General features: G+C 45.1%; 1 protein-coding gene and 1 long non-coding RNA gene across 7 annotated transcripts in view; one reads left to right on the top strand and one right to left on the bottom strand.

Annotated features, from left to right (window-relative positions):
- SATB2 (SATB homeobox 2) overlaps positions 1 to 6,156 on the top strand; it is a 131,743-nt gene extending 125,587 nt beyond the window's left edge. For all 6 annotated transcript variants that reach the window (XM_064433990.1, XM_064433989.1, XM_064433993.1 and 3 more), the window contains one exon: positions 3,140 to 6,156. In XM_064433990.1, the coding sequence (XP_064290060.1) occupies positions 3,140 to 3,595 (456 nt within the window). In that variant the 3' untranslated portion in view covers positions 3,596 to 6,156. The remainder of the gene's footprint in view (positions 1 to 3,139) is intronic.
- Positions 6,157 to 7,344: 1,188 nt separating this feature from the next.
- Positions 7,345 to 14,268, bottom strand: LOC135308700 (uncharacterized). Its single transcript, XR_010369082.1, has 3 exons — positions 13,905 to 14,268; positions 13,499 to 13,745; positions 7,345 to 7,690 (listed from the first exon to the last, which is right to left on the bottom strand). It is a non-coding gene; the product is annotated as an uncharacterized LOC135308700 (long non-coding RNA).
- Between the last annotated feature and the right edge of the window lie 4 nt (positions 14,269 to 14,272).

Below are 14,272 nucleotides of genomic sequence, written 5' to 3'. Positions count from 1 at the left end.
TTTCCTCTGTGAGGCTGTGGCATGCAGAGCCAGACATGAAGTAAGCCAGTCACTCAAACTGGCCAGCATGCTCATCAATCAAGTGTAGTTTAAAGCAAATATTTAACATAAAGGTAATTTAGACTTCATATTGTACCGTGTGCTCAGCAGTTGATCTGGTTTGCATAGAAGAGTGTTCTCTTTTGTGCTAAACAGCCTGTCCTGTCAGAAGGAATTGCAAAACTGACCACAGCCCAGATCTGAAGGACATCCTGTGCATTTATCCATCTCTCTGTATATGGCTAAAGTTCTATTGCTAAAACATATAGTGTGGCTGAAATCCTTTGTTAATGCTACTGGCAATCCAGAGGAGACCCCCAGAAGTTAGTAAAATAATGAAATTTATCTGTTATAAGAGCAGATTTAGTTTTTTTTTCATTACCTAAGATAACCAGAGGTGAAATAAAATACAGCCTTTTTCTAGTATTTTACACTGATAACCCCCAGGTTTTGCATTTTCCCTTTTGGAGAAGGTGGAGAGGTCACTCTGGAAAAGGAAGGGTTAATTGAAATTATTCTTCCTTCCCGCACTCAGCCCTCTCTTTGGTTGATTGCTTTATAGATGCTGTAGGCATCTCTTCATCTCCTTCAAATTAAACATTTTACTGCTGCTGATCCCGTATTGTTGGATTTTTTTCATCATTATATTTGATTGGAAGTCTTGTAACATTTTTCAAGCTGGATCATTTCTCATGCTATTTGTCAACTGAAAAGGGAAAAAAAAGCCCCCTTCCAACTCCAACAAGAATGAAGTGAGTAATTCGCACCCTTTCTGGATGTGTTTCTATCTCTGTTAGATGCTACTTGAATCCAGCTTCTGATTAGCAATGCTTCTTGCGGCTTTCTGTGTGACGCTGTCTGTAAGTTCCCTGGCAGTTTGTTTGTGGTGTTAAATCCTTTGGATCTTGGCTGCTCTGGGCCTTACTTTGTCAGGGGACAGGACCAGAAGCCACAACAGGGGAGACTAGGTAGGGTCTGTGTGACAAAATTATGGGCCTTGGTCCCTGGCTAGAGCCAGCGATCCTGGCTCTGCTGCTTTCAGTGCTCCCTGCTGACGTAGGTACGGATCCCACCCTCATCTGCAACCCTCTGTTTGGAAACGTCAGCCCTTCTCTTTGAAAGCAATCCATGGACAAAAAAGAAATCCTCAAAGAGCAGCTGAGCGATTCCATTCATTGGAACATTATGCTCTTTTATTGCAAGAGATGTAATAAAACATAAACCAGATTATCTGTCATTTCCATTTGAGCTCCCCCTTTTCCCCCGCTCCTTGGTTAGCCATTTCTATGGCACCCTCAGTATTTACGTGCTTGGGAGGAGAATGTACATGCTGGCACACAAACAAGTTTGTGGTGCTTCTGCCCCGCCTCAGCTCTCACCCGGGGATGGCAAGTCCTGTGCTGGCACCTGCTCTTGGCTGTCCGTGTGGAGCTGCTCGTTGCTGGGGTGTGCTGCCACTGTCCTGGCACGGCTGTGCCCGTGGGGACAGCAGGCAGGATGTGCAGCTGTGTCCCTGCTCCGCCAGCCCTGCTCACGCCCGCTGCTCGCCGGGCACCGGGACGTGGTGCTGGTCCCGCTCCGTGCCCGGGGAGCAGAGCCCGGGCCCGGCACAGCATCCCCCAGGCTCAGCTCTGTGCCTGGGCACTGCCATCCGCTCCCCAAAAGCTGTGACTGGAGATGGCTGATGTTACAAATGGTTATGGCAGGAACGTCTGATGGAGGAAGGGAGTAAAGGGCTCTTCGGCACAGAGCCTTTTCATTTATTTGCATAACAGGCGGATATTCCACAGTGGACTTCCCTCTTGCGGTAATAACTTGACTAGTGTAGTGTTTTACTGGGGGCTTGGTATGTGTGTAAAATTTTAGTGCAAGTTCTCAGCACGTTTCCATTATTTATCTTTGGTTTTGTTTTATTTTTTATTTAGAGAGCTTTAATGGAGTGTTGGTTCTCTGGATGTTGCAGTTTGCAACAAAGACATTTTCTTCTTGGATAAAGAGCCAGAATTCCCTCTTACCTGGGAAGAAAATAGTTATCCATATTGATTTTGTTAGCTTTGTGTGTCAAGCTCTAATAATTATTTCCCTGCATCTGAAGAAACCTCTGGGCAAATACAGCCCTCAATCCTGTAGGGGATTTTTTCTGTTAATCTCCCTTGTATAGATTTGGTTTTAAAGAAAGCGTATGGAGCTCCTCTGTGTTTTGAACAATTCAGAGCAGGTATTTTTTCCCCTGGAATAAGGGCTGCACGAGGCCCTTTCTTAGTGATTTTAAGTGGCTGTTAGGAAGATTAAGAGCTGCATATGCTTTCTTTAAACTTGCCGAAAAGGAGATACTGTGGGTGAAAATCTGTTACAAGACTGCAAAGTGTGTTTGCCCAGGGGGTGTTTCAGAATGGAGGGCTATTATTATTTGAACTCAGAACTCCTCAACTAGTGAAATTACTATAGAGAAGGTAATACAGAGAAATCTGTTCAGGAGACACATTAAAGCCACCTGTGTCAAGCAACTGAACTGACTATGCTGTCTCTCTTGAGAGAAGGGAAATCTTAACAAATCTCTGCACTTCTACTTTTTTTTTTCTTCCATAAAGTAGCTGTGATGGATTTTAATGCAAAATCATTATTCATAAAGTAGTACCTGACAATCCCACATGTGCCTAGGCCTTTGTGGTACTTGAAATCTTAAAGAAATGGTCAAAATGTCTAGCCTGAAAAGATGAGAGGAAACAAGGATGGGGAGAAGAGGAACAAAGCAGAATGACTTTTGTGAGATGGGACATCATGACAATGAGACCTTTTGACCTAATTTTTATTTTGGCTATTTTAGATTTCTTTTTATTACTTATATTTTGTATTTCTTACTTATTTTCTGGGTTCTTATTTTATATTGTTTGCCTTTTATATCACTTCCTCCTTTCAGTCTGTAGTTGTACAGACAGGTGTAGCTGTCTTACAGGTGAGAAGGGCAGTGGAAATGCATATTAATTGTACTTTTCTTGACCAATACAAAGTAGATCCTGTGTACAGACCTGTACCAGTGCCCTTATGTCGAGCACCGAGGGGGTCAGCATGTGAAGTGTGTGTCTGTTTGATCTTATAGGTGCTGCACAGACAGCAGTCCCAGCCTGCCAAGGAGAATTCCCCACCTAGAGAAGAGGCTCCTCCTCCACCTGCTGAGGACAGTTGTGCCAAAAAGCCAAGATCCCGTACCAAGATCTCCTTGGAAGCTCTAGGTATCCTTCAAAGCTTTATTCACGACGTGGGTCTCTACCCCGATCAGGAAGCCATCCACACCCTCTCTGCTCAGCTGGATCTCCCCAAGCACACCATCATCAAATTCTTCCAGAACCAGCGTTACCACGTAAAGCACCACGGGAAGCTAAAAGAGCACCTGGGAACGGTGGTTGACGTGGCAGAGTACAAGGATGAGGAGCTGCTGACGGAGTCGGAGGAGAACGACAGTGAGGAAGGCTCTGAGGAAATGTACAAAGTGGAGGCTGAGGAGGAGAATCCCGACAAAAGCAAGGCGGCTCCAGCAGACATCGACCAGAGATAATGTGAGATAGGAGTGCAGAAAGCAATACATTGATCCAAGGATTTTCTGGTTTTATTTTTGATTTTTTTTCCTCGTTTTACTTTTTGTTTGTTTGTTTCCGTTGCGCATGATCCATGTGCAGACCGAATGAATTCAGCATTGCCCGATCAGACACTCGAGTGTTACACTTTCTACATCTGACTGAAGCAATCGTTGTAGTCACATAGGATTATGCCTTCATCAATCTTGCACTTATGAAAGGGACAGCTAGCAAGTAAATGGGAAGAAAAAGTCCTATGAAATCAGTGAAGGGAAATTTACAACTTCGTGTGTGTATATATATATTTACATAATATATATATATATATATATATATATTAAATTGCATGGGACGGAACTTTACAACCTGAAAGTATAGACTGTGAAATGAGTTCTTTAAAGATGAAACTTGTTTATGTTTTAAAACCACTTCACAATGAGTTGCTTTGGCTTTTTGATAAACTGCCGCCTGCTCTCAGGGTGTGGTGACTATTTTTGAATTCCTATTTATTTTCTATGTTTATCCCTGATTTTTTTTTTTCATTATTATATGGCTTCCTATCTGGCATCTTGATGGGTAATTTTTGAGGTATTTAAAGACGTAAATCAACACTGCCAAAAAAAGAAAAGAGGAAAAAAAGAGAAAATAGAAAAACAAATCAGGGCACCTTAAAAAGAAAACTAGTAAGTTAAAAGTACTTTGAACACAGTGCACACTAAAAAGGATACAGCATGTTCCACTCTCCAGATAGTCCTTTCTGTAGTGAACAGATGAGTTTTCTTGGGATTCAGAATGACTAAAGCTGAAATGCAGTGCATAGAAGACTTGTCCATAAACGAGGTCTTTATAGAAAGAGAAAAAAAGATAAATGTGTTGAGATTTGATGTATGGAATTCATACTATCAACCACATTTTACTGTGGATTTTATTTACCTGTTCTCTGTTTCAGATCTTAAAATTTGTAAGCTTCCTTCTTGTTGTTGCTTTTTGTTTATACTGAAGTGAAACACACACACACACACACACACACACACGTGTAAAGTTACATTGCGACACAGAACGCCACAATCCCGAGAATCCTGGCCAGGTAACTTGCTGACAGCCGAGGGTTCGCGTTGCTGCCGTGCGCTCGCCCTCCCCGCAGCGTGCCCGTGGCCCGGTTCGGTGCCAGTGCCATGAAGTGTTTTCAGCCGCAGGGCCCCGTCCCTGCTCGCCCGCCAGGCCCTGCACTCGCAGCCCGCCCGGGCTCCGCAGCACCAGGTAGCAGCTCCAGAGCAGAGCCCATCCCAGGGACTCTTGGATGGCCTGAGCGCAAAGCTGCGATCTGCCATAGCATCCGCCCGCTCTGAGGCACCCTGTCGAGAGAGACGCCAAGTAGCATTTACTTTCCACTTCCGTGCAATGATTTCCGAGACAAAGACCTCACCTTGCAGCTGGATTGATTTCAGACGCCTGTAAACTGCAGCCATAACGGTACCAACAAGGCTTCTGGCTTTTTTCTTCCTTTTTTCACATGGGCTTTTCATGTAATCTTGACAAAGACCTCATGCAATATCACTTTGAAAGTTACTTTCTGTTTACTACACCAGGCAATGTAATATAACTGTTAATACTATTTATATATTTGAAAGGTATAAAAGGTAGGAGTTAAAAACGAAAAACAAACCTCTACGTGTAGATATTTACTCAGAACAGACACTATACAGGGAGAAGACGTTGCAATACAAGCTAATTCTAGCTGCTCAGTAACCTCTGGAGTTTTTATGAGATTTTTTCAGAGCTAATGTTTGAAACACGAGTATCTCTGCATAAATTTCATATACCTTTGCAAAATTATGGTGGGTTGCTTACTTATGCCCCTTTTGCTCTTCATCCTTTAGTTCTGTAGTATGCTGCAGCTTTAATCAGAATTTCGATGGTTGCTGCTTTATGTTTCTCTCAGAGCTACGCTTTCAAAACTGTCTTCTTATCCTGTAGCTGAAATCACTCCATACATTTGAAAGGAAACTGAATTTTGCCAAGCTATGTAAGTTGTTCATCTGATGATGGCATCGACATTTGGTATCTTTTACAATTCAACCAAAAATTTTATTAGGTATTTTTTCAATGCTGAGTCTTGCCTTTTTATTTTTAATTTCACTGCCAATTTTGCAGTGGTTCTAAGTGAATCTGTGGGCATTTTAGCCTGTGGTCTTGCCAGAACTTTGCGAATTACAATGCATATATGTCTATTTATTCAATATCCATCATATAATATCTATTTGGAGAAAGAAACTTTTCTTGTAGTGCCTCTTAACAAAGCACAATTTTCCGCCTTTTTTGTGAAATAAAAAATAAAAAAAACAAATTGTGTTTTATTGCGGTATCAACAATGTGAATAAGGATTAACATATTGTAAATGTTCATTTTTCCATGTAAATCAACTTTATCTTCGTTATCACTAAGTGATAATTAATTTTTAACTTATGTGCATTGTTAGGCTGTTAGAATTTTTTGGTTGTTGAAATAAAACGCATTCAATAAATATGACTTAATTTGTCAAGTAATTTACTGGGCCTTTTTTCTTTTCTCCTGAGTTAAAGTGGAACAAGGTCTGCAAGATGGAGGGGGCGTATTTTTGCCTGTTGAAAAAAGGGTTGATCAGCATTATTGGGTCTTGAAAACCTGCATAAGTCCCCTGGAGCTGGCACAGGTGACAAATGTGTACGACCAGGACTAACCTGTTGTGTTAGTTCTGAGTACTCGTAGGTGCCTGCCCAGAGTGTTCCTGGTGGGGTCAGAAGGAGGGTGGGGGTGCCTTCAGCCTGTCAGAGAACATACTCAAAACACACACATAAAGATCCATTCCAGTCTGCTGTCTTCTTTCTCTGGTAGATTTTTTTCTGTTTATAATTAAAAAGCCACAAATGACTGCGTGTCAGGAAACTTTTGGAGCACACATGTCCATGGTTAATGGACATAATAAAAGGCTTTATTATATTTATAGCAGGGCATCCTACTGAGTGCGTAGAGGAATGCCGGAAGGATTGATGTATCTGAGAAATGTGTGAAATGTTTTTGGGAAGAATACAGATAAATGGAAAAAATTGCTCAAAATTCTTAAGCTAACAAAGTGGTAAGTATCTGGATTCAATCCTAGCAGACAAATCATATATTGCACGTCAGACTTGAGTTGTCTAGGAATTGAGGTAGAGCAGTTTTTAAAGGCATTTTTTATTTTTTCTATAGTTCCAATACAATAGTTCTTCCCTTTTTGGTGCCTTATTTCTATTCTATATAAAATATCTATGTGCTCTCTTGAGGAAAAAAAATAAGGGGGGGTTTGAGAATAACCACATCTTTGTGTACCCAGCCACCTGCGTGCCACTTGTATTTAATCTGAGGCCAGGTAAAACCCAGCATCTTTCTGTGTGCTGGGGGAGTGTCCAGGCACCTGAAGCTGTGCACAGCAGCCTTTGTGGAGTGCTGTTCGCCGGCGTGCACAGCTGCTGTCCCTGCACTCTCCTCTGAGGGCTCCTGGGCTGCCTGTGCCCTTCCCACGGGAGCGCTGGGCTGGCACAGCCACATTGGTGCCCCGCTCTGCTGCCTCTGCTCTGAGCTCTGGGCACTCTTGGCCTGGAAGGTGGCCCAGGGCTGGGGCTCCGCTGGCCTTCACGGGCACGGGAGGTGACAGAGGGCACAAACTGGCCTTGAAAACTGCTCCTGCAGGTGCTGTGGAGGTGCTGGTGGTGTTGGACTGGGTGTCTGTCCTTTCTGCCTGGCGTTAGGACAAGAAACTAAAGGAGAAGCAGCTCTCACTTCACTGGGAGAGAATTTTATACATCAGCCCTCTGTGTATGTGTAGCTAAATAATATTTAGAGAAAGACACACTCATACACAAATATTTTAATTGGGGGGAAAATTCTTATAAACATATGGGTTCTTCTTCCAAACCGTAAAAAAAAATAACATTTAATAGCTGCTATAGCAGAAATATTTCTATTAATGCTTCTACTTCTCTATACTTTACATGCTGCTGCTCCTATTTGTTGTTCGTGTTTTAGTCATCCAGACATATGTATTTCCAATTTCAAACCTGTGTCAGTGAAAAATAAACATATTAAGATTAGTTTAAAATGTTTTAAGATGATGAACATACTGACTAGTGTCTCAAGTTCATTGTTGCTTAGATAAAAATATCCACTCAATCTCCACTTACTTAATTACCAATTATTTGCTCTGGACTAAATGGATTAAAATCCCTCAATGATGAAATTTTGTTTCTATCCTGAACCTGTTAAACATAGAGGGATAAAAGCTGGATACATCTGACAGTGAGCAAATGGCATCTTAAAATCATAAACGAATCATTACAAAAAATCTCCACTTAACAATATAAAGTGCAGTGATTAATTAAAGATGCAGTTTTAACTTATTTATAGCCATTAAAAAAACATACTGGTTTTAACACAAAATAACAGAAGCCAAGTCATCCAGGGGAGAGACACTGGCAGCCTGAGACTTGGGGAGCAGGCAATGTGACAAAGCCAACAGGGAACAGCAAATGCAGGCCACACCCTTGAAATCTTTGGGAAAGTTCACAGAAAGGAACTTTCTGTGGATGGAAAGAGGTGGCTCTGGCATCCCTGCCAAGACCCCCTTGTTTGTTGCTCGCACACAGACAGTGCAGGAGTGTGAGAGCCCCATGTCTGGGATGGCAGGAACCCGTGTGCTCCCCCCTTGGTGGCGGTGCAGGCAGTGGGGAGCTTGCCAACAGCAGAGCGTGCTCGGGTGAGTCAGCCCTACCTCAGGCAAAGAGAGGATTCGGGTGAGGGAGAGACCGCAGCAGTGCAAGTGCAGATTTCTGCAGGCTTTCCCCTCCTTCCAAAATTTTTGGTTGTTTTTGGGGAACGCTGGTCCTGCTTGACTGGGAGGGTGGCTCGCTGGAGCCAGGGGGAAGGAAGGTGGTGGGAGGCCAAGTGAAGCTCACCTGCTGAGCTGTGAGCTGTGGCTGCTGCTCCCTGGCAGGTGTGTCTTGGGAAGGCTCCCTGAGCACTCCCCTGTGCCAGGGTCAGGGACACACAGCAGGCACACCACGCTCCAGCCCTGCAAGGCAGCGCGCGCTCAAGGACAGAGTCATCCCTGTGTCCCGTGGTACAGCTTCAGGAGCTGCAGCTGGTTCCTCCCAAGAGGAGTGGTGTAATTTACCCTTCAGAAGGGATCTGGTCTTGATTTGAAGACCTCAGGAGCTGGAAAATCACTGTTGCCCTCAGTAGTTTGTTTGAATGGTGGTTTCTCTCCCAACTAAATCTTTACCATATTCTAAGGGGAATTTGGCTTTCCCTTCCTGGTTTTGTCTTTTGTCAGGCTTTTCTCTTCTGGGTCAAAGTTCCTGGTAATGAAGGATTTTTTTTTTCCCTCAGAAGTAGCTGTGCTGATCAAATGAATTTTCCTGAACTGAGGCCTTATTGTTCAGCTGTGGCTGTTTAAAGGAAAAATTTGCTTTGGCTACTGAGGGAATTCCCCCTTGTACTCATTTTGAGAGTCCATCCAGATAATGACAGAAAGAAAATCTTTAGAAAAAAAAGGCTATTTGCTGCTAGTGAGTCTGGAATGCTCACAGATAGTATCCGTCACATCTAAGGTATCCATAGTTCTATTCTGCATAAATGCTACGTAATTGTAGATTTTCATCTCATAGCCATGAGGAATGACATTCCTTGGCATGGGGTGAAGATCTCCAATGAAATGTTCTCAGAAAAGAGACTTTATTTTTATGACAGATCTTAGCAGTTTGGATTTGCAAGAGCAGAAATGCAGGTGGTGTTCACTCCTGTTACAGCACCAGACTAAACGTGCCACCAGCCAATGTCTCCTCGCTGAGTGACTCTGGGCACAACTTTCAGCCCGGGGCTTTCTGGGGAGCTGACTTCCTTCAGGGTGGGAAGGGCCAGCCAAACAGAAACTAAGTGCACGTGCATGGACCACAATCCTTCTGAGACACAAAGTTAATGTCCCCTCTGTGGACCCTGCAGAGGCTGACACCAGTCTGAGCCCTGTTTGAGGCCTGTTTCTTAACCCTTGTGCTGCAGCTCTGTGACCTCGTGCTTAATGGATGTGCTCCATGCCATGATAGGACTGCAAGTACAAAGTGAACTGCTGGCATTGCCCCAAAGCACAACCACTCACACAAAAGCTGTTTTCTGTTGCAGTGTTCACTTGTTTCCTGTCACACTTCTGTGCACTGCAGAGCTGTTGAGGTAGCAGGACACAGAGGAAGGTGATGCTGCACCTTCCTCAGACACCCAAAAGTCAGCTGAGCCATTTTGTCCACAGTCACAGGGAGATGGCAGCCCCTCTGCCCTGCTTTGATGCTGTGCTCTTCTTTACAAGGATGGCAGTGGGAAAAAGTGGAAGGACCCACAGAAGCTTGCATGAGCTGGAAGCATGCTGAGAGCAACAGTGCTCCTCTGTCATGGCCTCGGGACATCTGCTCCTGGGATGAAATAATCGAGTAGCCTCAGCATCAGCCGTGGTGCCTGAGCACCAACAACCACCGTGATGTCCCCTAACAGCTTCCTAACAAGTACACTTAGGAGGTGACCCCTCCATGGCTCAAGTTTGACCAGGTCAGTGGGACCACATTCCCTTGGCTTTCAGAGGAGAGAGAGAGAGCACTCTTCCATGCCTTAGCAGACTGTTCCCTGCTTGTCCAGCCTTGGTCCCCCTTTACCATATGATGCACTCATGCTACACTCATCACAGACTCAGCTATTTATGATCAGAGATGACCAGAGAAGTGTTTGGAATGTGTTAGCCCTCGAGAGGAAAACATGTAGCAGATTGGTCTCATTGACATGAAGGAGACTCTTGCAAGGGAAGTGGAGCAGGACATGACCAGCAAATGCAGTCCTTCACCACAGGGTTCAGCCTTTGGTTTCTCAAACCCACCAAGTCTCCTCTGTTTGTATTTAAAGGCCATTTGTCTCTCCTATTTGTATTTAAAGGCTGTTGCAGAATATCATTCCCTTAATGGATCTATTTTCACAAGCCATTTAGCATCATTTGTTCTGTGTCAACATTGTCCTTTCATTTAATTTCCCCCACCCAGCGTCCCTTCCTGACCTCTGGCCACCCACCACCCAATATATTCATAGACAGCAACTGCACCCCCTGCAAGCTGGGTGTCCCTGCTCCAGCCAGCCCAGCCCTGTCCCAGCACGGCCCTCTGTGGCTGCCCGGGTCCGCAGTGGCAGGCACTGCTGCCGCTCCCAGCGCTGCCCCGGGGCTGCCCGCGGGCAGGAGGCTGCCCCGTCCCACCGAGAGCCCTGACGAGGAGATGCTCAGCCCCGGGAGAAAGAGAAGTGCTTGCAGCTGCCCCGGTAATGAATGGCTGGGACACGGTCCAGGCAAGCCCGTATTCCAGCAAACCCCTCAGTACACAAGGGAAAAACCAGAAGTGCCCCATGCAAGGGAGGTAATGAAAGACCACAGTGAGTAGCTACCACCAAGAGAGGCACATGGATTGGTCACTACGGACTGGGAAGGTATCTGGAGCCATGAGCTTCTCTCTAAATGCAGGGAGATGACAAAACACGGGCTATGAGCATTCAGGACACAGAGCAGGGCACGGTTCCCCAGTGGAAGCCAGCTGCTCTGGGAGGAAATGAGCCCCAGAGTAATGCAGGCAGATGAACAGCATCACTCAGCCCTACATGGCCTCGGCTGCTGGGTGCCCTGCCCAGGCGGTTGTGGCTCCCACACCAGTGAGCCTGGAGCTAAGGAGTTTCCATGCTGGAGAGTGAGCAGGACTGTGGGGCTGAGAGAAATAATTGGGATCTTTTCCTCTTTCTTCTCATCTTTCAAAATACTTGCATGGCAGCCGGGTGAATGCTGGTTTCATAATTGATGGACATGGTCTTGGCAATCTCCTTTTGAAGAGCCATTCCTTGTCACATAAATATCATCTATCAGTGCCCATTGTCTTTATAGTGATCTTGAGCAAACAGTTTTATTTTCAATCAGGACATCACACATTGATCTAAACACTCATCTGTAATGGATCAATTTACATTAGGAGAGCAGTATTGTAGCATTGTTGTTCATTATATTGAAAGAAGTATATGTTTAGTTACAGGCTAAAATCAATTAAACAGCCTTGTGCCTTTTGCTGTGAGAAAGTCAACAAGCCAGTCTATCTTGGACAATTATCCAGCTACAGCTCCTCTAAAAATGGGCTCCAGCCTCATTCCCTTCCTCCCAAGTTCTCAGTTTCTCCTTCAGAGACTTATTTTGCAATGTTTTTCTTCTTGTGCAGTCTAGTAAAACACTCTCAGCTAAAATGCATGTGAGAGAAATGAAAGCAGTCTTGCTCTGCTGTTGTGGAGGGGACTTTCCCAGGGCCATGCAAAGCCGTGTATCCAAAAGGGAAACCTGCATTGTCACTAGAAGGCTGCCTGAAAACACACAATGGCATATGTTGGAGATGCTGAAAAATGTAATGATGCTGTTTGTATCTTTGTAGGTGAGATAATTATCTCCAAGACTCCCTGATTTCACTGGAGGAAAGTAGGAAGGAACGGGAGACAGGGGAGGAATTTGTACATTGGGCTACTTTTTCTTGCCTTACTGCAAGAGAGAAGGCTATATTGAGTGCTGGAGACTTTCTGACAAAGGGAGCATGATTTGAGCTGGTGAGAGCTGCAGAGAGAACCGGAACCTGCAATTTCAAAAGCAAAACACATAGGGGAACTGCAGGGCAATGCAATGATGGGATTTGAGGAGCACATTTCTTGGGGCGCTGGTGGATGTCATGGAAACAGAGGAAGGTATTACCTGTCCCAGCCCCCTGTCAGAGGCCTGTGGCAGAAGGGAACATGTCCTTGTGCCCTGCCTGCTGTGCTCTGTCAGCGCCACAGGGCCAGGAGCAGCTGGACTCTGGGCTGCCATGCAATTCCCAACTGGCTCCCAGTGCTTTCTGCCTGCTGGCAGCAACTGACCAAGCCCATGGGACAATGCAGCAGCGCTGGGAGGGCCAGGCTAAACCATGACACTGCAACACTTGATTAATGTAATCAAGGTTTTTGCTTTTCCTTGTGCAAAACCTGATGAACCGGCAAAAGTTATCAGCAGGGGTAGATTCTTATTTTGTGGTTGGAATTCCCTCATGTGCTATGTCCCTATGTCCCTGTGCTATGAAGGGCTTGTACAGCATTCCTGGTTTATATATGTGTGTGTAGATGTGTATATGTTTTTTTGGTTTGAGACTTCACCCACTCCTTTCCTACCACTGAGGTCACTCCAACTCATCTCACTCTTTCATTATATGCACAAAACACTGCTGCAAAGCTAATAATAATAATAATGAGAAGGAATAGCAGATATTACAAAGCTTATTAGGAAATTGATCTTTGATTTGCTCTTGAATAAAAAGGCAGACCTCAAAACTGCTGGAGCCATTCAGTTAATTGGTTATTGGCTCTCTTGAGTGATTATATCCACCCTGGTTCCACCAAGTTCAGCAGGTCTCGTGCTGGTCAATTAGCCTTTGGCATCCACAAAGGGAAAGGCTTTCTCAGACACTGTGTAGCATAAGGTGGACTGAGCAGGACAGGTTCCCCGTGGTCTGAATCCTGCTCTTGAACTGGCACCAAAAGGGTATTTTTGCTGTACCCCAGCCCTCTGAAAAGGTGGATGCTGTTACGTGGGAGACACTGCCCGAGGGAGTGCCCTGCAGGAGGACAGCAAAAGGCAGAGGGCTTTGGGAGGAGCACAGCAGTTTCCTCCAGGGTGACCTTTGCCCAGGGTGTCTCTCCCGCGGGATGAGCAGTGCTGGCGGGTCAGCACTGTCCCGGCTCTGCGGGTGGATGCCCTGTTGCTTGGTCACAGTGGGTCTGCAACTCACCAATCACTGCTGCTCTGACTCCTTCAGCATTTCCAGGGCTGTGCAGAGCTACAGCTGAGGCCATTTAGTGGCTTTTCCTCCAGAGTGCTCCATCCTGCCCTCAGTGCTATGGCTTGCCAAAGGGCTCCAGCACTTGCATTGCTATGATGCAGACCCTGTAATAATAGTTGGTTACATCAGAGAATTCAGTTCAGATTTTAAAACCTCATCAAATAGTTAATGACTGACTATTTCAACACAGCAGCTCCTGCAAAGAGAAGAGAGAGAGGGAGAGGGAAAAGTTATTCATGTCCCATCTGTCTGGAATGCTTGTCCCCTCCCTCCCACCCACTGAGTCACTTCCTCCCTTTATATATCACTTAAAATTTTTCCTTTCCCCTTTAGCTTATGATTAACAGGCATTTACCCTCTGCAAATCATTCTTTTTTTATGATCCATGATCAATGTTAGTTAAGGCTTTATGGATAAAAAGAACATACTGTCTTGCAAATGCATGTATGTGGTAAAATGCAGCATATACTGCATGTAAAGGAACACATCAACCACTACAATATCCAGCTGCTGACCCAGCCTTCCCAACTCAGCTACAGAATTTGCAGTGTGGTGCCCCAGCTATTTTGTCCCCATCCCAAAGAACAGCAGTGTGCAGGGAGAGGTCCCTTGCTTGAACTGAGGAGTTTCAAAACAGCAGCCCAGCCCAGGGAGGGCTTCACTCAGCCCCAGGACCCGACCCAGGTGGGTGTGTGGGATGGGGCCACTCAAATGCCTCAAGGT

The sequence above is a fragment of the Passer domesticus genome, chromosome 10 (assembly GCF_036417665.1).
Source record: "Passer domesticus isolate bPasDom1 chromosome 10, bPasDom1.hap1, whole genome shotgun sequence".
In the NCBI taxonomy this organism is placed as follows: domain Eukaryota; kingdom Metazoa; phylum Chordata; class Aves; order Passeriformes; family Passeridae; genus Passer; species Passer domesticus.
Note: the sequence above shows the minus strand (reverse complement) of the source record. Positions and strands in the feature narration are given on the sequence as shown.